The sequence below is a fragment of the Lissotriton helveticus genome, chromosome 5_1 (assembly GCF_964261635.1).
Source record: "Lissotriton helveticus chromosome 5_1, aLisHel1.1, whole genome shotgun sequence".
Taxonomy (NCBI): domain Eukaryota; kingdom Metazoa; phylum Chordata; class Amphibia; order Caudata; family Salamandridae; genus Lissotriton; species Lissotriton helveticus.
Genome location: NC_136065.1, coordinates 1172127753 through 1172151593, shown reverse-complemented (window position 1 = coordinate 1172151593; position 23841 = coordinate 1172127753). Strand labels below are relative to the sequence as shown.

Below are 23841 nucleotides of genomic sequence, written 5' to 3'. Positions count from 1 at the left end.
CCTGTATCTAGGCACTGCCGGGCAGAGACACTATCAAGACCAGCCACATGGACTGAGAACTCCCTGAAGTATTGCTGGGCTTAGGCTACTGATGCCAAAGAGGAGCCCAGCAGGAGCAGTTGCAGTGCTTACTGCTGCCTGACTTTGCGGGACTAGCTACGTACCACATGGCTGACCGCTGGGAGGATGGGTTGCGGGGCAGGACAAGGGCGGAACAGACGCATTGCCATGTAGAGCCTTCGGAAGAACTGATGGGATCTACTGGAGAGGCAGTGTCTGTGAATTAGTAGCAACAACACCCTCTGCCTCTCAGTTCTGAAGTTGCATGCAGTGCCTACTGCTAAAACCCTTGATGAGGGATGGAGACAAGGGTTTACTGATATTTGCCTTGTCGAATGGAATGGACAGTGCTTTGCTGTGGTGGAGGAGGGGGACTGGTGCCCCCTATCTGTGCTTCTCTCCCTCCTTCTCTTTGAGGAGTAGCTCACACTACCTGGGGAGCTTTGGACCCCTCGGTCTTTCGTACTGGCAAATGTACCTGATGCACTAAAATGATCACTGCTGAAAATCTTGCGTACAGGGGTCAAAAAGTGTAATCTTGTCTGATGTGGTTACTGTTACAACTCTAGTAATAGAGGCTCAGGAAGATTTTCATTGAACATAAGTAGCTCTTATAACATAAAAGGTCGGAGACCCCTGATTTAAAGGTTTCCAGCCCATCAGAGGGAAGCTGACTACAAACTGTTTCTCTGCTTCCTTTCTTCTTAAGCATTGTTCCAGAACCATTTTTGAAGAGGATTTAAGTATTCCACAAGTATGTAAGGTTTTATGGTGCAAAGTGAGAAACACATCAGAAGGTGGTACTACTGTGGTGTAGATTTTTGGGCGGAGAAGGACATGAAGTGCTAGAAATGCTGCCTAGGTTAGGGGAAGGAGGCTGCTACAGGGCTAAATGATGTTTGCTTTAAAGATTTGACGTTCACAACTTATACTTGTATCTTCTTAAATATTTACTGTTTAGGGAAAAGCATTCAAGGGGAGATAAACTGTAGAGGAATATATCAGGTTTTTTTAATTCACTTTCACTTGAACGTTTGGTTGTACTGCAGCTGTGGAATAGTGAAACTAGCAGTCCCTCGCACTTGGTGGTGGCAGACCGTCTTAGTGTGGATATGATGTTCGGGTTAAGAATTGTTGTCTTTTATAGGTATGGTAGAATTCATCTGTTGTTTTTTGTACTAGGCTTGTCAGAGTTTATTTTGAACAAAGAGGATCTTGAGAATATCTCCTGCAGGCATGAGCCTATTGCACAGGAGATGTCTGGAGTACAGTTCTTGTGATCTTAGATACATCACCCTCATCACTTTCTGGGAGCTCACTTACTTGAGGAAATCCCCATGCATAAAAGCCCTGATTTTTTACCTCCTTCTCAAACATCAGGTCCATTCCATTTTTGGGCAGCACAGCCTCCTCTTCTTTTCACATTTGCAGAATTTCCTCCAGAGTTTTGTGCTTATTACATGCCTTCAAGGAGGGATGGTACATGCCAGTTTATGAAGAGTTCCATTTTAAAGGGGTTCGTCTTAAATAGCATCAGGAATGTAAATTATGACCCATTCAAGTTACACACCTTTATTAGAGTTAAGCTTGGATCAAGCTGGTCCGGAGCAGAGAAACGTAGACAGTCAGATCAGTTTACAGCACTTGTTTTTGTTCAAGCAGGGTTTTGGGCTAAATGAGTAATCTAGCCAGAAACAGGGCAAGGGTGAAATTGCTTGGGGGTCTGTGAAGCACATTCCCAACATCAGACATGAAGCTGAAAATGACCTTACTCTATGCAGGAGTTATTCCATTTTGTGTGCATGCTATATATCATTATGTATGATACCAGTCCTAGTCTCTTGCACAAGCACATTACTCAGTATACAAGCAGTATTTTTTACACAATTGCATTGAAGACCTCGAGCCAAGCAGTACTTAGAAAAGTTTATATTCGATGTTGAGAGCTAGTAATAGGGTGTCCACCAACCAAGGTATAGTTAAAATGGCATTTGCCTTGAACTCTCCGGTCAGTAGACGTCAGTTACAAATACTTTGACCTGAGAGGGTACTGCTACTATGGATGTGGGTATATTTTCATTAGGCTCTCGGGCCAGCAGGGACTGGTGCTCATCAGGGAATACCAAAGGGAATACCAAAGTAAATATGGAGCATCTTTAAGGAGCTTGCCTGGCTCACCGATAGAAAAACTCTGGCCAGAAAAATTAAGTAATGTAAAGGTCTAGCAGAGTTCTTTCTGAATTCAGACAGTGCAGTTCTCACTAAAAGCTAAAATTGGTCTTATATTTGTTAAACTGATGATAAGGTGTGCTGAAGCGTTTTGGATGCTCTTACAGTATTGGAGCACAGCAGGCCCGGTACTACGCATTAGTGTAATTCAACTGAAAATTCACAAAGAATCCATTAACAGCCTCATGCTTAACATCTTAGTAATACGTGCATTAAAGTGTTTGTTGCCGTGGACACATTTTATTATCATTAGACTTCATATTCATGTCCTTCACCAATATGGCCTCTATAATATTTGGGGAGTTTTGTGTGAAGAATATAGGCATTTGTGGTTTCCGCAGCAAAAAATATAAGGTTGAGAAAAAAACTGGAAAAATTAAGCCTCCTTTAATCGCTCTATTGTGCTGTACACAGCTGAGACACAGGGGAAAAATATTGCATATCATCAGATTAGTAAAGGGAGTGGAATGTCTCAAAACAAGTCCATAACCTTCTCGTAAAAGTGTTTAAACAGCATAGGCACAGCATAGGGAGGCTTGGCGAGCATTATATTACATTCAAACTGAGATAGACAGGTCTCCAGCTCCTCTGTTTTCACCCCAACAAAGTGTTGAAAGCAATTCAAAGATGACTGCTATACTAGTGCAACATAACTTTACCAGTTCAACAGCAGGATACAGTGCACTGTCAAAAACTCTGGACAAGGCTTTTCCAACGAGTAGCTCGTGAGCTACTGGTTGCTCTCCTGCTACCTGTTAGTAGCTCTTCTGTGTGCTGTTCAGTCAACTAAATATATATATTTTAAACTTTTATTTTTGCATTTTCTATAGTTTAACACAACATAAAGTGCATGGTCATAGGTGTCAGTACAATAACCAGAAATACAAGTATACAATCATCCCGCCTGCAGAAGCAAGTCCACCGATTCCCAATACATAATGCACTGTTGAGCGGAATGAGTCACAACCCAGGGTCACTATAATTTTCGGTCATGTACCTTCAGCGGATGTCAATGTTCCATTCATTTCTGGTCTTCTCGATCTAGAGTTTGGTCAGCTGCAACATATTCATTAAGGGCGGTCAACATTGACCCCCATGCTCAGCCTACCAAATTAGAATTTTTTTCTTGGTTGAAATAAGATATGTGTAACAAAACTGAGACTGTGTATTCGAGATATAAATCTGTATATTTTCAGAACTCGTAAGCTAATGTCTGGAGGAAAAACTGCTGGATTTACAAAATATATTTAAAGTTGATATTTGAGTGAGAGATCCTGTAGTGTTGGAGAGACTTATTACTAATATTATTACTTTGAAGCCAGGGTCATTGCACCTATGGCTATTATGCATTTCTCATGTAGAGGTATTTCAAATTGACAACATCTTTTTTTATGTTACTGCTGGCAATCCCGACTGATGAGGTCACTATCACAACTCTATTAATATTAGTAGCTCGGAGCGATTTTCATTAAACCTAATTAGCTCATATTATAGAAAAGGTTGGAGACCCCATCTCTGGACAGATCCAGTCGATGGGGACAATGCTCTTCCTCAGCCATGACAGATTATTTATCATGTGTTTTCTTTCCAATGGTACTGCCGGAACTTTGTTTCAATCTGCTTTTTTTTCTCTACCATGGTTAATCCATAATTCATCCTTACTTTTGGGTTATCAGTCGTTTTCTGATACATTTTGTTTGGGGGAGGAGGTGTGGGGGTGGAGCTCACATAAATGCACGTAATCTACCTCACAGTGCTAGTGATTTCTAGCGGTTTGTGTGACCCTGGCACCCAGGCTTAAGAATTAGTCATACCTTTTTCAATTGTTGGCTCATGTTTGTGGATCCTTCTCTTCTGGTAGAAGTAATTCTCTCACGTTGATGTTAGAGCCCAAGCTGATTCACAGCACTTTGAAAGATCTAACGCGTTACTGGTGATTTGTTCGTTCATTTTCAAAGAATGGGATTAGTGTTTAGTGCACTATAGGAACCACTGTAAATTGCTGTTGAAACCCCTCTGAGGTATAGACAATAGCATCAATTCACTTTGTATTATTTTGAAAGATACTTTAAATCCACATTTCTTTTCTTAGGGCTGAACAGGAGGTTACAAACTTTAAGGAAGAAGTGTGCAGCCTGAACAGCGTGATTAATGATTTGCAAAAAGACATCGAAGGGAGCCGCAGAAGGGAGTCTGAGTTGCTGGTATTCACGGAGAAGCTTACTAGTAAGAACGCACAAATCCAGTCTGAAACCAATTCCCTGCAGACGCAGCTCGATAACCTTGGCTATAGTGAAAGAGACTTGCAAGGCCAGTTAGAACACCTGAAGCAGTCAAACACTGACCTGGTATGTAAAACATTCTCAATAAAAACATTAATGGCTATCAGTGAAAGATCACAAGATGGATGGTTGTTGTGTTTTTTTTTTAACTTAAATAAGTTAATGCCTGGTGAAGAGCAACACTGCTAGCAATCTTGATATGATAGAATTAATATTTAGGACCTCTGACTATTAGTCTCTGTTCTTACCTTCTTTACTAAATCACTGCAACTCCTTGTCTGTACCGATAATTCAGGTCATGTTTATTTAGCATAGTTCCAGTGAACTAGGTGGATGACAATTAGTCTGTTTACATATATATCAAAATTGTCTTCCGTCAGAGATAGTAGCCTGGGCATACAATTCATATACCACTCCCGGTCTGAGTCCCCCTACCCCCCTCTTAGCACCGTGCAACCAGAAATTCAATCCGGATGTTTTAATCCGAGAGCCCCGATTCTGCGATGCTATCATAGACACAGTGTACCCCAGTTCTACTCCCCAGTTTTGAAGAGTTCTGATCGTTATTTGCAAAGATAGCGACAAGTCACCCACAGGGCTAGCATTGAGAGCTCACACCCGATTTTCAGTACAGACCAGCTCTCTTGGACACATGCTTTATACCCATGTATCTCCCCACATCAGCGATGTAGCCTACTGAACTGACAGATAGGATGTACAGTGGGCTGGGGCTGTAACAGTCGCCATGACGTGCCACCGGCATGATGTTTCATTCCTGTGATAGCTGATATATGTGTACTCTATTTTACAATCAAATGCTAATAAAAATGATTTAAAAAAAAATCACATTGGTCTTCCTCCACTCTCACGATGATAATCTTCTGATTCCGTTTCTGAATTCCCTGGTCTTTTGTGATATTATCTGTTTATCTCACCCAGTGTGAGAGAAGCTTTGCAGCCTTCTGCCTCTTTATTGGTGTTTCTGTACATGGAAGATGTCTTTTCTCCACACTTTCTCTTTGTGTTGCCAACAGTATATAATTTTCTTTTTTTTGTTTTTTGCCTCGTGAATCCCACTGGTAGAACTAGGAATTGTAATATATCTGATAGAGACACCTAGCTGCAGATTCCTTTCCTTTGAATTTTCCAGGCGTCAGACTGGATCTGGAAGATTTTTCTGTGAGCAATACCCCTGGCCGCCAGTAGGTGGCATTGGTTGGCTCCCCGTGACATTGTCAACTTAATTTCCACCTTAGTGACGTCCAAGTCACTTATATAGGCACCACCTCGGAGTGCTGATGTCTGTTCTTTTCTTTCCACGGCAGCCAGCGCAGATCCGTGAAGAGGGCTACCCGCTGTCACTTTTTAGGTCTTGGCCTTGCGTAAAGCAGCGCATGCGCTGCTCTGCCATGCAGAGGACTTGTGGAATCGATACGATTCCAGTGTGCACCCGGGGTGACAAACAGTACAAAAGATGTGCATGCGGGGATTGGATCCTTTACTGTGGCGTAATACACTTTATTACCATGGCCACTATGTGCATACGTTTTATGTAGAAGGCTCTGTGCTTTGTTTCACTACAGCGCCTATCAGCCATCAGCTGCTTGCAGTGGAAGGTTGTACTTTCCAGTCCTTTCTGTACGACTGTCCGTAATAATGCTTCACACTTGGGTGTTAAAATGTCTCAGTAATTAACCAGGGTTTGGGAACCTATTGTGTTTATACTACTAGAACGGGACAAACGCGATTGTGCGATGCAACAAGTGGGATTAGTCTGGCAGTGCATCAAAGATCTTTCGCCGCATGTTAACTCATGTTCACATTTGAGGTTATTATTTCTCCTTTGTGCCGTCTACGTGTACCTTTAAATACCATTCATAATCTTACGATGCGTTATAGCTCCTGTGCTGCTACCCTCGCAAAGGCGCTACCGGTCGGCCTTGGTATATTGGTATTTACTGCTACTGTTCAAAGCTGAGGGCTCTTTTGTTCAATTTGGGTCCCAGAGTTTCTGTTCTAATCCCGTCTCTCAATGTTGGAAACAGTGATCATGAAAGGCATCAGAACTCAGTGTCCAGTTGATTTACATCTTTTCAGATGGCCTTCTTTAGAGGAGGGGGTTTAGAATCCAACCCCCCAAAATTTGCTACATAGCTCATAGCCCCTATCCAGCACCAAAAACATCTTCTGATGACGGTCTGTGCATGCGTAATAGCCGTCAGGGAAAAAGAGGCCACTCAGGCTGTGATTTGGTGGGAGGGTAGAAATGCCTTGACTTATCTCATGGTATATTCATGAAAATGCAGAACTGTGGGACATGTGTCTGGGTACTGCTTCAAGTGCGTGGCAGCGTGAGGGTACACACAGCTCGATCTCCCTTGGCACTTATCTCAAAGTCAGCCAGTGCCACCAGATGAAAACTCTTGATTGATTGATTCTTCGAGTGATCCGAGGCAGAGACTAGTCCGAAACTGCCCCCTCCCCTGGCGCCTTTAGACCCTAACAGGTGAGTAGTGCGCTTTACAAACCCTTGATTGATTGAAGATCTGTACCTTCAGTGTTATGGGCCATCGGCAGCAAAGATGTCACAGCACATTGCAACCAATCACTAGATTCTAAGAGCATGTCATCTTCCATTTCATTTATTAACATTCTTTCTTGAGGTATAATCTAAAAAGTGAACAAAATACAAGTGCAACATTTTCAACTAAGTTCTAATTAAACGCCTTTTATTTTCAATTTATTTACTTTTGTTACAATGACAGCACGCCCTGTTTTAGCTTTAAACATCTTAAGCTAAGGCGTGGGTGTCGCGATTTCTACAAAAGTGAATGAATAGAAAAGCAACAATTTGCAAGGCACGAGGTCTTGCATTATTGAATATTTGGAGCTATTGGCGTTGCATTACTATTACCAACGCCAATAGCTCAAACTTTCAGTAATGCGAGACTTATTGCTTTGCAAATGCTTGTATATTTCCATTACAAGCACTGCTAGTTGAGCGCCAGAAAACAGCCTAAAGATGAAGTGCAAGCAAATTGAATGGTGCGAGCCATGAATGACAGCTTCCTGTCTTCAGGAAAAAAATATTGTGTTCACCACTTTTACCAGCATAACTCCCACACTCCGCAAAAGTGAAAAGCATTTAGGGGCTTAAGGCCAGTCATTCACATCATGTCAGAGTCTAAAATGGGCTGAAAGATCACCATACCACCGACTTTCTGTATTGGTGTGTACCTCAGTATTTATGTATGTGTTAATGTTTAGCTTCTAATGTGATCCCCTACGACCTCTTGTAAAGTGTGTGTATAATGTGTGTGTGTGTTTATGTACGTGTACGTGCCGTTAGTTGTGAATGGAGTATGTGTTTATATCCACCTGGAAATTAAAGCCTGTCCACATTATTGAGTGTGTGAAGCCAATTTTTTTTAATGAACTACATACCAGTGGAATACTTTAGTAATGGAATTGTTGAGAGTGTCCACTATGTGAAAGTTGATAGGCTGCATGGGTCTGAATTTTGCATTACTGCTGTGGAAGTAGAATGCAAGGGTTTGTGACTAGAAAAGGTTTCACGGAAGGTGGACTCTGTGAAACAAAGTGGATTGTTTCTGAGTTGAGTTTGTGTATGTTGATAATTCTAGTGTCTATTTGTGAAGGCTAAGTGGTGTGAGTGTGAATGTTAGAGAAAGGTTTGTGGATGTGAGTTGGTTGTGTGTAAGCAGAATCAATGCTTGGCATCTGTGAATAAGATGAGAGTAAATCAAGTCTTGGTAGAAGGCATGTGTGAGCTGACCTTGTGAATGCACTACGTACAAAGCCAAGGGTACGCCTCATATTCTGTATGTGCCAAGGTTGTGTCACAGTAGTGTGTTTGTAACTGGAGTGTTTGTGTGTGCTGACGCACGTGAGTGCATGGAAGTGTGTTTAAGCATGGCTTCAATTAATGCAGTATGAGAGAATTTGTAGGTGGGGGCTGTTCATATGTTGAGTCAAGTGCATGTTTGTGTACCTAATAAGAGGTTGTACGTGTAGAGTGTGTTTGAATGGGGCAGGTGTGAGAGGAGTTTGCTGGTGAATGACTGCATCATTAGCAAAACAACTGTAGGTAAATAAATGGGTGGATGAATAGACAGACAGGCGAGCAGAAGAAGCATGGATGGTCGGGCGGAAGGACCGGCAAACAGAGTTCAAGACAGACAGACAGACAGCAAGATGAATGGACAGTTACATGGACAGACACAGAAATAGCAAAGGAATGACAGAGAGGCGAGTTGTTCAGCAGAATGAACGACTAATTCATAATAATCATATATTATGGTATGCGGCCCAAAGAGTACAAAGACCAAGATTTCTGTACCTCGGGACAAGATAATACAAGCAGTGAAAATGCAATAGGTCTCACCTTTGATTAAGTTAAAGCTATTTGCTTTGCTAATGGTATTGTGTAGCAAAGCAAATGGCTTTAACTTGATCAAAGGCGAGACCTATTGTATTTTTAATGCTTGTTTCGACATTTTGTCGACCTCTTTTTGCTGTCTAAGTTTTATCCATCATGTCCAAGAAGACTTCTGGATTTAAAACGTGCGGCGCCACACCTATTTTGCCTCTGGAGCATGGAGCACGACCACAGCTCAAAGTCGTGCTCCAACTGCCAGGCCATGGCTGCAAAAACATGGAGGGAGCAGTCCTTAAAGTTGCTTGCTTGGCACCATGTCGCTCTCCTTCGATGTCTCGTTCACGGTCCTGGTCGATAGGAAGGTCCAGGCACTAAGTCTTAGTCCTCCCACTCAAAGTCGTCTAGTAGGTCAGGTTAGAAGCACAAAAAAATAAGAAGCAGAAGCGTGCTTCGACTTCTCCCCATTTGTTGGCCGAGACGGCGGAGGAGTCTCTGCATTCTAGGCCTCGTTCTTCTAAACCTGCACCCAGGTCGGCTCTGTGCTTCCCCGCCTTTCCGGGAGTCGGGTCTGGGGCGACCCGCCCAGCTTAAGGAATTTTATAATGCCATGTGCCTCATATTTTGATGGCCTGACAGTACCGGCACACTTTCGGGCACCAGAGACTCGTAGAGGGCTCCATCAGTTTCCACCTTGGCGGCTCCAGCACTGATGACACCCCCCTCATGGATCCGGATCGATGCCGTTCGTGTCATTGCAACCTTCCCTGAAGCCAGCGCCGATGCCGAGGCTCCCTGCGAACCCCAGTGGTGCCAGCCACATTCTAATCCCCGACTACACTGTGCCGGATTGGTGCCAAACTGACGCAAATAACAGCACCGACAGAACTCTTTCACCCTAGGTCGTTTCCTCAGCCTTATTTTGAAGGGCTAGGAATGGAGGAAGATTGGGAAGTGTTGCTGGACCCTTTACAAGACCTGTCTTACCAAGAATTGGACTGCTATGAGGAATTGGGTTTAAGCCAGCGGACTGGATACCGCTCTAGATTCTGACCTGCTTTCTGCCCCTACCGTGGCTATGGAGGAGAGAGCATCATATGCGGTGATGGTGTGAAGGGCAGCTGAGGTCCTGGACCTTCAGCTCCCTTCAGTGATGGTCAAGACTAATATCATGGCAGAGGTCCTGCAGCCAGGTGTCGTCTCCTCTGAACCCTTTCTGTCCTTCAAAGAGGCCTTAACTAATGTCCTACTGGGAACCTGGTCCAAGCCCAGCACAGGGACTCCTGTGAATAGGCCAATCGCCCGCCGCCATCGCTCTGCACCAGGAGACCCAAACTTCTTCACCAACTACCCTACCCCCGATAGCTTGGTGATCCAAGCCTCTACCTACCAAGGCATGTTTCCTTCCGCACCCCCGGAGAGGGAATCCAAGAGACTGGACAGTTTGGGTAAGAATTTTATTTCTTCCACCAGCCTTCTGTTGTGGTCGATGTACACTGCATGCTCATAGGGCCATTACTCCCACTCCCTGTGGGAAATGATGCCACAGGTCCCAGAGGAAAGAATCAAAAAAGGGTCTTGACTCCTACCTCAGCAAGGCTGAGTCCAACCAAATTTATATAACAAAACAAAGGCCAATGCTGAGAAACCTAGCTATAAAATGACAATTGACCACAACTGCTGTTGATGAATCAAACAAAAACAGCCTGCTCAACGTATAGCATCATGTGAGATTTATTCTCTTTCGTAGAATTTTTACTTTTTTTAGCACAAAACTTTTTAGTGCATGGGAATACAAAGAATTTTTTATATACAATATATACAAACATAAGCATAAAATACAAAAAACATTTTATACATTACATACACACTTGGCCAGTCAATCATACAACAAACATTCAAACAAATGGCGCAAAAACAATATATCCACGTATTGGTGACAAGTAAATAGAGAAGAGTCCTTTCGTGATTGTCAATTTACAGAGTCTGTCTAATTCACAGCTTTGTCAGAGAATGTCTTGTATCAAAAAATAAATAAAAGAACTGGTGTCACAACAGTAATACACCAAATACGGGACAGGGCTGGTCGACGCGTTTCGAACCCCTGTTTGTTGTCGGGGTTCTCCTCAGGACCGGGTGGGTTCTGAAAGAATGACAAAAGCTTACTTAGGATTGTTTACTACAGAATGAAAAGAGAGACCAGCTCAAGAATAACCATAGCTGCTCCCTACCTTAAGGTGATTGTCGATACTTCATATTCAATCGTGTGAAATTTGGTGTCCAAACTGCGGATTTATAATTGTATCCCAAAAGGAAGTATTCACGGGGACTGTGAGACAAAAAATACAGACATGTACTATGTTTACTCATACATTCCAACCCGCACTCACTCAACTAGTTCTAACTAGGGGGTGCCGTGCTTACCCGCTGCTGAGATGGCTTCTCGCTCGCCGGCATCTCCACGTTATTGATGCGCGGTTGCTCCTTAGCTGTGAAACAAACGGGGCAGAGTCTTAGATGCTGGGCGTCTTAGCGCGTGTAAAGCTTGCGGAGTGTCAAGCGGACCTGTGGCAAAACATACCGTTTGGAGGCAAAGGGGTCCTTCCTTAGCTCAGACTCGATCGAATGGTTCGTCTGGACTGGTTGTGCCTCTGGGAACAGTACTTCCTGGTAACCAGGTGGATTCTAAGTGCTCATGGGACTTGTAGTTTTAGTGTCTGTGGACCCATGTGAATCCGGGATTACAAAAAACCGGACTGGATTTCAAATGAAAGGACCAGGACAAAGTTTGGGCAAATTAAACAGTCGGTTTATATATTTCCGAGATCTCATTTAACCCCCTAATTGCTGTATTGAACTTCATTATTAGCATTGCCTCACGTTGTGACAACTTTGCTTCCAAATCACCACCCCTGGGGTCTTTCTCAATTTTGGATAGTACTGTCCATTTTAAATCACTTTTCACATGTTTATACTTTGCCCAGTGATTCACCAATGGGGCATTTTCAACTCCTCTATGTATCCGTGACTTATGCTGCGTTATTCGATTCCTTACTTCTTGTGTCGTCTTCCCAATATATACTAAAGGGCAGGGGCAGATGATCGCGTACACGACATTTTTTGTTTTACAATTTGTAAAAACGTCGTGCTTCCAAAAGATGTTTTCAAACGTAAATACAGAGTCTTCGATGGTCTCGTTGCAGCAAGTACATGTTCCACATTTGTGGTGCCCTTTCGGTGGCGGGAAGCCAAATATACTTTGTAGTGTTGGTGCTTTCAAAACTGGTAGAGCCGCCCTTACGACATGGTTGGCTACGCTCTTCTCTTTTTTATATGCGAAGAGCGGAGGTGCAGAAAAATCCTCGTGGAGGTTTTTGAGTAAATGCCAATTGGACATTATAAGTTTCTTATGTTGATTGGCCGCTGGGCAAAACGTAGTTACGCACACCATCTGTTTGAGGTCCTGTTTGGTTTTTTTCTCCAATAAAGTCTCTCGTGGAGTCCACCAGGCCCGTTTCAGGGAGTTTTTAAGTAATTTTTTGGGGTACCCTCTTTGGATAAGGCGATTTTTCAAATGGTCAGCGTGTTTAAAGTACTCTTCCTTCCCCGAACAATTACGTCGGATCCTTAGGAATTGTCCATAGGGTAGGTTTTGTCTGAGACTGCGTGGGTGGTTACTGTTAAAATGTAAAGATTTGTTCCTGTCTGAAGGCTTGCAGAATAGAGTAGTGTTCAGGCCTTCCCCATTTGGGTCCACTTTGACGTCCAGGAAGGTAATGGATTCCTTGGATGCTGTCATAGAGAACTTGATGTCGCATGTCCTCGAGTTTAGCCAACAGACAAATTGATTCAGGTCCTCGTGTCCTCCTGTCCAAATAAGGAACACGTCATCTATATACCGCATATAGTTGGAAATGCAGTCGCCAAATGGATTGTCATTGTATATGAATTTGTCTTCGAAAAGTCCCATGAACATTATAGCTAGCTCTGGAGCAAAGGGGCAACCCATCGCCACCCCTTTTATCTGGTAAAAAAACTCTGCATCAAAAGTAAAAAAGTTTTTTTGTAATGCAAAGCGAGCTAGATCGAGAATAAAATCAGTGGGCACTCTTACTGGTCTTTCTCTTTTCTCCAAGAATACCGTAAGCGTTTCCAATGCTTGTTCTTGCGGTATTTGGGTGTATAAGGACACCACATCCAGTGTCACAAGGAGCTGTTTGTTTTGGTCGAAGCTGATGGTAGATATTCGATTTAAAAATGCAGTCGTTAGAGCTTAACCAACTGGTAGTCCCACGCGCTAAGACGGTAAGATGGGGGAACAAGGCCTTTTCTATTCTGGCGCCTCAGCTCTGGAATACTCTTCCCTTGGAGATTAAACTACAGCCCTCTCTGGATCTTTTCAAGAAAGCTCTGAAAACTTGGTGTTTTTCCAAAGCATATCAGTGAGCTCGTGTCTCTGTCTGCCCGCAGCTAATCTTTTTGAGTTAGGCGCCTTGACGCCCAGTGGGCATAGTAGCGCGTGAATAAATCATATTTCATTCATTCATTCATTCAGTGGTGTCTTGAAGGTGAGCAGGAATGGTCTGAATGAAGGGTTTCAAAAATAAATCGATATATTTCGCTATAGGTTCAAAGAGTGAATCGCATCCAGAAATTATTGGGCGGCCCGGGGGGTTGTTTTCATCCTTGTGCAGTTTCGGGAGCACATAGAACACTGGTGTTCTGGGATTTTTGTTTTGTAGGAACAACAGTTCTTTAGGTCCTACAAATCCATCATCAAAGCCTCTTTGAATCACATCAAATAGCTGGTTTTTTATTTCTAATGTTGGATCTTTCCCAATGCGCCTATAGCAATTCTGGTCATCAAGTTGGCGGTGTACTTCTTGTTTGTATTTGGTGATATCCCAAATAACGACGGCTCCGCCTTTGTCCGCCTGTTTGACTACAATGGTGGTATCATTTTTTACAGTCATCAATGCTTCTTTTTCGGCTTTGGATAAATTGTACTTCACGAATGTCTTTTTCTTTTCAATTGAAGATATTCCGGACAGAACAGTTCTTTCAAATGTAGCAACCTCCTTAGGGATTTTGGGTCCTTTTGGGCAAAAGGTTGATTTTTTCCTTAGGCCTGTCGCTTCCTCTTGAGAGTTGTCAATAGTATCATGAAAACATGTTTTAAGACGAATCTTTCGACAGAATTCTAATGTCTCTAGTTTCATTTTGACATAATCCGTCGGTCTGGATGGCACGAAATTAAGTCCTTTAGTCAGAACAGATCTTTCAGCTACTGTGAGCGTCCTGTCTGAAAGATTATAGATTGGTGAATTGTCTAATTCTTGTAGAATTTCTGACGTGTCCTCATTTCCCATGGTTGGGTGTAGCGTACTCGGCCTCTGGTTTTTTGTTGGCCCCGTCCTAAAAAAGGTTGTTGGTTTTGTGGTTGTTGTTGATATTGGTCTGATCGATTCCCTGTTCTATTTTGGGGTGGTCGGTTAGTATTATCCGAATCGCTTCCTGATGATGAAGTGGTATCAGAGAAAGTCAGAAATTTGCGACGTGATCGCCCCTGATTGTCCTGTAAGAACCGTCGCGAATCAGAATGCGTGTAGAAATCCTTATTCAGGTACGGGTAGATGGATTCTAATGAGAAGTTCTTTTTATCCAGCTCGAATTTGTTTTTTTTTTGAGTGACTGTAAAATCCTTGAATTCCAAGATTTCCTTGTCAATTTTTTCCAGAAGTATTTTGGAATCTGTGATGAGCTGATTTGATTCAATTTCTCTTTGTAACGTTGATATTTCCTCCAATTCTTTGATTGATGTCCTATGTGCAGTTTCAATAGTTAGGACCATGAGGTCCCTGCTGCACTTCGTTTCGATTCCGCTGAATCCCTTTTTGTATACCGGGTCGTCAGTGAACACCACCGGTATATTACGAATGACCAGTCCTGCTGGGATGGTGCCTGACCGAAGGTGCTGGAGTAGAAAGTGACCATGTAGGTCTGTCCGGATTTGTTTTTTACGGAGACGAGTTAGTTTATCCGACTCGTTCTGAGTATTGGCGGTAAGGCTTAGAGCTGCAGAGGCAAAAACTGGAGGGTCCCTAATCAAATTCTGTATGTGTTCCTCACTAAAAGCAAGTGTATCTTTTTCAGCCATAACACAAAAATTAAACACAAAACAAGTGCAATGAGAAAGATAAATAAAGAATAGTGAAACCCGAAGAAAAAATCACCTCCTGTGTGACCACACACACTTGCCCCAACAGTGGGCACGTCACCGGACCTGTTACAACAAACACTAATACCCTGCGGTAGACATTCCCCTACCTTTCAGGACCTCGCGAGCAGCTGCCCGCTAAATGATCAAAGAATCAAAAAAGGGTCTTGACTCCTACCTCAGCAAGGCTGAGTCCAACCAAATTTATATAACAAAACAAAGGCCAATGCTGAGAAACCTAGCTATAAAATGACAATTGACCACAACTGCTGCCGGGCCGCCCAATAATTTCTGGATGCGATTCACTCTTTGAACCTATAGCGAAATATATCGATTTCTTTTTGAAACCCTTCATTCAGACCATTCCTGCTCACCTTCAAGACACCACTGCATTTTTAAATCGAATATCTACCATCAGCTTCGACCAAAACAAACAGCTCCTTGTGACACTGGATGTGGTGTCCTTATACACCCAAATACCGCAAGAACAAGCATTGGAAACGCTTACGGTATTCTTGGAGAAAAGAGAAAGACCAGTAAGAGTGCCCACTGATTTTATTCTCGATCTAGCTCGCTTTGCATTACAAAAAAACTTTTTTACTTTTGATGCAGAGTTTTTTTACCAGATAAAAGGGGTGGCGATGGGTTGCCCCTTTGCTCCAGAGCTAGCTATAATGTTCATGGGACTTTTCGAAGACAAATTCATATACAATGACAATCCATTTGGCGACTGCATTTCCAACTATATGCGGTATATAGATGACGTGTTCCTTATTTGGACAGGAGGACACGAGGACCTGAATCAATTTGTCTGTTGGCTAAACTCGAGGACATGCGACATCAAGTTCTCTATGACAGCATCCAAGGAATCCATTACCTTCCTGGACGTCAAAGTGGACCCAAATGGGGAAGGCCTGAATACTACTCTATTCCGCAAGCCTTCAGACAGGAACAAATCTTTACATTTTAACAGTAACCACCCACGCAGTCTCAGACAAAACCTACCCTATGGACAATTCCTAAGGATCCGACGTAATTGTTCGGGGAAGGAAGAGTACTTTAAACACGCTGACCATTTGAAAAATCGCCTTATCCAAAGAGGGTACCCCAAAAAATTACTTAAAAACTCCCTGAAACGGGCCTGGTGGACTCCACGAGAGACTTTATTGGAGGAAAAAACCAAACAGGACCTCAAACGGATGGTGTGCGTAACTACGTTTTGCCCAGCGGCCAATCAACATAAGAAACTTATAATGTCCAATTGGCATTTACTCAAAAACCTCCACGAGGATTTTTCTGCACCTCCGCTCTTCGCATATAAAAAAGAGAAGAGCGTAGCCAACCATGTCGTAAGGGCGGCTCTACCAGTTTTGAAAGCACCAACACTACAAAGTATATTTGGCTTCCCGCCACCGAAAGGGCACCACAAATGTGGAACATGTACTTGCTGCAACGAGACCATCGAAGACTCTGTATTTACGTTTGAAAACATCTTTTGGAAGCACGACGTTTTTACAAATTGTAAAACAAAAAATGTCGTGTACGCGATCATCTGCCCCTGCCCTTTAGTATATATTGGGAAGACGACACAAGAAGTAAGGAATCGAATAACGCAGCATAAGTCACGGATACATAGAGGAGTTGAAAATGCCCCATTGGTGAATCACTGGGCAAAGTATAAACATGTGAAAAGTGATTTAAAATGGACAGTACTATCCAAAATTGAGAAAGACCCCAGGGGTGGTGATTTGGAAGCAAAGTTGTCACAACGTGAGGCAATGCTAATAATGAAGTTCAATACAGCAATTAGGGGTTAAATGAGATCTCGGAAATATATAAACCGACTGTTTAATTTGCCCAAACTTTGTCCTGGTCCTTTCATTTGAAATCCAGTCCGGTTTTTTGTAATCCCGGATTCACATGGGTCCACAGACACTAAAACTACAAGTCCCATGAGCACTTAGAATCCACCTGGTTACCAGGAAGTACTGTTCCCAGAGGCACAACCAGTCCAGACGAACCATTCGATCGAGCCTGAGCTATGTTTTGCCACAGGTCCGCTTGATACTCCGCAAGCTTTACACGCGCTAAGACGCCCAGCATCTAAGACTCTGCCCCGTTTGTTTCACAGCTAAGGAGCAACCGCGCATCAATAACGTGGAGATGCCGGCGAGCGAGAAGCCGTCTCAGCAGCGGGTAAGCACGGCACCCCCTAGTTAGAACTAGTTGAGTGAGTGCGGGTTGGAATGTATGAGTAAACATAGTACATGTCTGTATTTTTTGTCTCACAGTCCCCGTGAATACTTCCTTTTGGGATACAATTATAAATCCGCAGTTTGGACACCAAATTTCACACGATTGAATATGAAGTATCGACAATCACCTTAAGGTAGGGAGCAGCTATGGTTATTCTTGAGCTGGTCTCTCTTTTCATTCTGTAGTAAACAATCCTAAGTAAGCTTTTGTCATTCTTTCAGAACCCACCCGGTCCTGAGGAGAACCCCGACAACAAACAGGGGTTCGAAACGCGTCGACCAGCCCTGTCCCGTATTTGGTGTATTACTGTTGTGACACCAGTTCTTTTATTTATTTTTTGATACAAGACATTCTCTGACAAAGCTGTGAATTAGACAGACTCTGTAAATTGACAATCACGAAAGGACTCTTCTCTATTTACTTGTCACCAATACGTGGATATATTGTTTTTGCGCCATTTGTTTGAATGTTTGTTGTATGATTGACTGGCCAAGTGTGTATGTAAAGTATAAAATGTTTTTTGTATTTTATGCTCATGTTTGTATATATTGTATATAAAAAATTCTTTGTATTCCCATGCACTAAAAAGTTTTGTGCTAAAAAAAGTAAAAATTCTACGAAAGAGAATAAATCTCACATGATGCTATACGTTGAGCAAGCTGTTTTTGTTTGATTCATCAACAGCAGTTGTGGTCAATTGTCATTTTATAGCTAGGTTTCTCAGCATTGGCCTTTGTTTTGTTATATAAAAAAAAACAAAAAAAAAACAGGTCCCAGAGGAGGCCCGGGCCGTCCTCTCCCAAGGGGTATCATACGGGAGAGATGCAGCAAACTTCACCATTCATTGGGATCTCAACACGACAGCCTCGCTGGGCAGAGCGTTTCATCAATGGTGACTGTTTGACGCCATGCCTGGTTGAGGACTTCTGGCTTTTCAGGGGATGTCCAGTCCTCTCTCATGGACATGCCCTTTGATGGCATTAGTCTTTGTGGAGACATGACCGACATGGCCCTGGAGCGCTTTAAGGACTTACAGGCTTGGCCAAGTCCTTGAGCCTCTCAGTGGCTACACATCTCCTATCTGCCTTAAGCTGCTCCAGAAGCACATGGGCGTGGTTCATTCCGACCCCGTAAGTCGGGGAATCAGAGGTCGGGTCAGACCCCCAACCACCCTGCAGCCTCAGTCTCCTGACCCTCCTGCATCCTGCTAGTGACACATGCCAAATGACGTATGCAAGCTCTGCAGTGGGACTTGAAGTTCCAGTCAGCACAGTATCAGGTGAATCTCTGGTCCAGATCTCTTTACGAGACCTGCAGTGGTGGCTGACCAACCGAGATTGGGTCAGGGGCAGACCCATACCCCTTCACCAACCAGATCACACAGTAGTGACAGATGCAGCACTCCTGGGATTGGGGGACATCTGGGAAAGGTCGAGATCAGAGGACTCTGGTCTTTGGTGGAATACGGACTCCACATCAACTTGTTGGAGCTCTGAGCGATTCATTTGGCATTAAAAGCCTTTCTTCCTTCAATCAAGGCAAAGCTGGTTCAGGTCTTCACGGACAACACTACAGGCATGTGATACTGCAACAGACCGGGCAGGGTGGTGTTGTCTACCCTTTGTTAAGAGGTCGTGCGTCTCTGGGCATGACTGGGCATATCCTTGGTGGTTCAACACCTGGCAGGTTCTTGGAATGCCGGACGGACTAACTCAACCGTCGATGCCTAATGGATCACAAATGTCGTCTCCATTTGGACGTCTCTTTCTACAGTGCAGAGAGCCTTGGTTATACCCGTTTGCCTTAGCCGAGAACACGCAATGTCAGCAGTTTTGCGTGCTGGGGTTTCCAAGGCGACTCGCGAGTGGTGCTCAGGCTTCCTTATATGCCTTTCCACCCATACCACTCTTGTCCAGAGTGCTCAAGAATATCAGGAGCGGCTGGGGCCCAAGTAGTTCCTGTGGCTCCAGACTGGGCACAGAGAGTCTGGTATCCCGAACTTCTCTATTTGAGCTTCGATCCTCTGATCAGGCTACCTCTTGGGGAGGATCTTCTGGTGCATCAGCAGGGGAAGGTCTTCCACCTAAACCTGTCATCTCTGCGCCTCCTTGCATGCAGTGTCGGCAGTTGATGGCATTCAACCTTCCTCCCGAAGTTTGCAACGTTTTTCTGGAGGCCAGGGAGCCCTCCACCAAGAACGTGTACACCTGCCGGTGGACCAAATTTGTAAAATATTGTACAAAAGATCTATTGATCAGAGAGGCAAGGCCTAGAATTGGCTGATTAGAAAGTGCTCTCACTGAGCTCCCTGCCGGAGCTGAAATCCTGTAACTAATCCTGCCAGCAATAAATGTCCATTGGCTCTGGAATGACCCGCACAGCCTGAAGAGACTTCGGTGGGTGTGGACGCCGTGGTAGAGGGACAAAATGCCGTTATCGCCAAGCAAGAAAGATTGCGGACTCGTGACCCTGACCGCCCACTCTAGCAAACTGGTGTCGACCAGGGGCGAGGAGAAGGACATCGCCCGCGACTGGACTGGTCCCTGGTCCGCTTCCCTCTCACCCACTGATCATCGGACCCTGCCGGGCTAGCGGATGGGTCTCAGAGGCCCGTCTATGCCTCTCCCTTTCATTCCCAGACCATGCAGGTAAGCGGGGCTTCCTGGCTCCAGGACCCCTTGAGGCAGCATGGTGGCGATACAGGAGGCCTGGGCCTTCGGAGCTGAGGCGGACTACACACAGACCTGGAGATGTGCTGCCCGCTGAGGAGAGTAGGGCTTTGCATTGGGGCTCCAAGCCGTCAAGGGGTCTGCGTGGGGATGCGGCCTGCAGGGCGAGGTCGAGCCGCAGTGAAGGAGCCCCTGGCCGGCTGGCCCGCAAACCCTGCATTTAGAAACTGAATGCCCTCTGCTAGGACGGTATCTCTGAAGGAGAGGAATCCTCTGCCCTGGCTCCTTTGGTTAGTGTCTCGCCTACCCCCAGCTACCGCATAAGTGAGAGGGATCGCGTAGTAGCAGTTAGTGTGGGGGCTCTCCTGGAGCACAGGGTGGGGTGGAACGAGTAGGGACAGTGCCTCTAGCCCCATGAGTAGCTCACTGACACATTGGATTGCGGGACAGCCTAATGTTGAAAAGAGGAGCATGTGGTCTGGACTAACCACAGCATATAGATCCCCTTCTTTGATGTTGCGGTCTATGACACAGCCCCGGAACTGAAAGGCTGCATGGGCCTGAGGAGTGTCCGTGGTCATTACTGGGAGGACAGACTTTCGTTCTTGTGGCCCAGAGCAGGGGGGCGGTGAGTGGATTGCGAATGTACGACGTTACAACGCATACATTTACAACGCATGCACTTACAATGCAGTTTTTACATCGCAACATCCACTACAATGCATTCCAGTACATAGCATGACAATACATCGCATATTAAAAAACTACCTTTACAATGCATTCCATTACATCGTATACTACCTTTACAACGCATACCATTACATTGCATTTAACCCTCTCGTTGCTGCCGTCGCGAGCACTACCTTCGTAGTGCTGCGCACGTCGGTTGGCTGACGCGGCCCCGCCCATATAATAGAAAGCCCCACGCTGCGGCGAAATTGTCGACGGCCGCCGCAGTAAACGGGTTAAGGTAAGGTAAAAATTAATATTCTAATTCCAGGGGGTGCAACAGTAGGGTAAGTGTTGGATAGTGTAAGGGTTAAAATTACTATTCTACCTCCAGTGGGTGCAACAGTAGGGTAAATGTTGGATAGTGTAGGGGTTAAAATTACTATTCTAACTCTAGGGGGTACAACAGTAGGGTAAGTGTTGGATAGTGTAGGGGGTACTATGCGTTGTAATGGTATGCGTTGTAATGGTATGCTTAATAATACCTGCTTTCTAGTAACATGCGATGTAGTGTCATGCGTTGTAATGGTATGTGTTGTAATGCCTGCGTTGTAGTGACATGCGTTGTAATGGATGTTGCGATGTAAGACTGCGTTGTAAGTGTAGTTCGATGTAATGACTGCGTTGTAAAGGTGGTTTGCTGTGGATTGCAGCCCCTCTCAGTCACTGGGGCCTGTGAGCAGGGGGCGACTACTCTCCTCCCCTCTCTCTCTCTCGCCCTCCCCCGCATGGGTGACGATGCTGGGAGCTGTATGGGTACAGCCATCGGGCCCATCGCCCTCGATTCGTGCAAGGAGGAATTAGAGAGAGGCTTGCGCTTGGTCTTGGAACTGCTGCTTGGAAAAAGTAGAGGAGCCAGGCATAAGAACAGCTACGCTCCCCGGTGCCACACTGGAATCAGTGGCAGCGTTGAGAAGCCTCATTTGATGGACTATGATAATCAGTCCCCGAGACACCCCTGGCACAGCCAGACACCGACCCAATCACAGTACCATAAATGAGCACACTGCTGCCCCTGATCCTTGCCAAAGATGACTAAAGATAAAGACCCAAAACCTCCCAGGCAGGGGAAAATGGACAAATACCCCCAGGTGACCCCGCAGGAACCTGTGCAGCTTCTACCCAACATGGCTACTCTACTTCGTGCTATACAGTCTTCCAGAGAAACACTGGAAAACAGGATTGGGGAATTATGCTCGGAAGTTACACTACTCTAACAAGATCTCCCCAATGGATCAGAGTGAGTGATGGAGACTAAGAACCGAGTCTCAGAAGTCAAAGATACAGTCAAAGACTTGCAAAAAGAGGTAACGGAACTCCGCTGCTCGATTGGTGAACTGCAATGGCGTATCGATGATGCTGAAAACAGGGCGCAAAGGAATAACCTACGATTTGTGGGATTCCCAGAGAGGGTGGAGGGACCCAATTTGCCAGTGTTCTTAACCATCTGGCTGAAAACCATTATCCTGACTGAACACTTCTTCACCTGCTTTTTAATTGAACGGGCACACAGGGTACTGAGCGCAAAGCTGTCACCTGTAGCCCCACCTAGGCAGATCATATAAACATTTCTTAATTTTTTCGACAGTGATTTGATCCTATGCAAAGCACGCTGCCTGGGAGAAGTCCAACATCAAAATTCCAAAATCATGATTTTCCCGGACTACAGTCGAGATGTACAACCCCAGGGGAGGACCGTTGTTTCCGTAAAAAAAAGTCATATATAAGGGGAGGACACAGTTTATTCACTCACCAAGGACATATAGGCGTGGATCGAGGAGAGACCGTGCGCCCCTCCGGGGAACAGATCTGAGTTGGATGATCGCCCCGGTACACGGAAGCCAGACCTTGGAGATAAGACACGAAGGACAAGAAGGACCAAGTTGGGACTGAGGAGAACAGGCCAGTGACTCTGTATACTCTAAGAGGGACTAGTAGAGGGGCTGGGGGGGCCAACAAAGAGGGTGGAGCACACCGAAACAGTCGATGACTGGGCCACAGACGGGTCCAGCCAACCAGATTCTCACACAGATTCTGTGGGACTGAGAGACTCCTCTGGAGACGAAAGGATACACCCTATGGTTGCCAAAACTGTAGCACTGGAGGGGGGGAACAGAGACTGGCCGACAATCACTGGCAAAGGATGCAGTAGATCCAAACAGCCCGAACATTTGAATCTGGCAATGTTACACTGGCCGGGGGCTGGCAATGTTAAAACAACATCCCAAGAGCTTTCAGCCCGCCCTTTGGGATCAGTACTGAGAATAGTAGTGCGGTCCATTGAGGCCCTGTCTTTGTACTATTCATCTGTTTACATGTAGTGGGTGTTTGTAAGGTTTTCCAGGGGGGTGGGCGACAGACTTCTCCTTCTCTTCTTACACACAGTTGATTTATTGCCATGAGTTCAAGTGTAGTGAGAAGTTCTAGGAGGGTATGGAGGGGGTGATGGGTAATCGGACTGTTGCTGTTAATGTTAATTTTGGTTGCATTGGGTAAGAGAAAGTAGCATGGGAAAACTGGGGGATCATCCTCCAGAACCTGGCACATTTAAGAAGGACTGCTTTTAAGTTCCTGATGTACTTATGTCTGCCCCCGTAGAGAAACTGACTTTTTCGGTCTTAACCTGGAACGTTAATGGCTTGAGAGACCGGATAAAAACGGGGGCTGGTTACACAATATATAAAGCGCCTGTGGCCAGATGTAGTGTTACTCCAGGAAACACACCTTCAGGGCATCCAGTGTAGCTTCTTAGGGAGGGGAATGTATGCAGTGCTGGCACATGCCGGCTACACATCCGTGTCCAGAGGGGTCGCAATCCCTCTATTGAATTAACCCGTACATTTGTAGATCCAGATGGCAGATTTTTAGGTGTGACAGGCACTTGGGGTAGACGTAGAATTACACTCATCTGTGTCTATGCACCTCCCAGACTACAAAACCCCTGTACTCCTCAAAGTGCCAGACATCCTTCTAGATACCCCCACATCCTTCCACTTGATAGGG

General features: G+C 44.8%; 1 protein-coding gene across 4 annotated transcripts in view; it reads left to right on the top strand.

Moving 5' to 3' along the window:
- CCDC186 (coiled-coil domain containing 186) overlaps positions 1–23841 on the top strand; it is a 603510-nt gene that overhangs the window by 324547 nt on the left and 255122 nt on the right. For all 4 annotated transcript variants that reach the window (XM_078643863.1, XM_078643862.1, XM_078643865.1 and 1 more), the window contains exon 11: positions 4382–4637. In XM_078643863.1, the coding sequence (XP_078499989.1) occupies positions 4382–4637 (256 nt within the window). The remainder of the gene's footprint in view (positions 1–4381; positions 4638–23841) is intronic.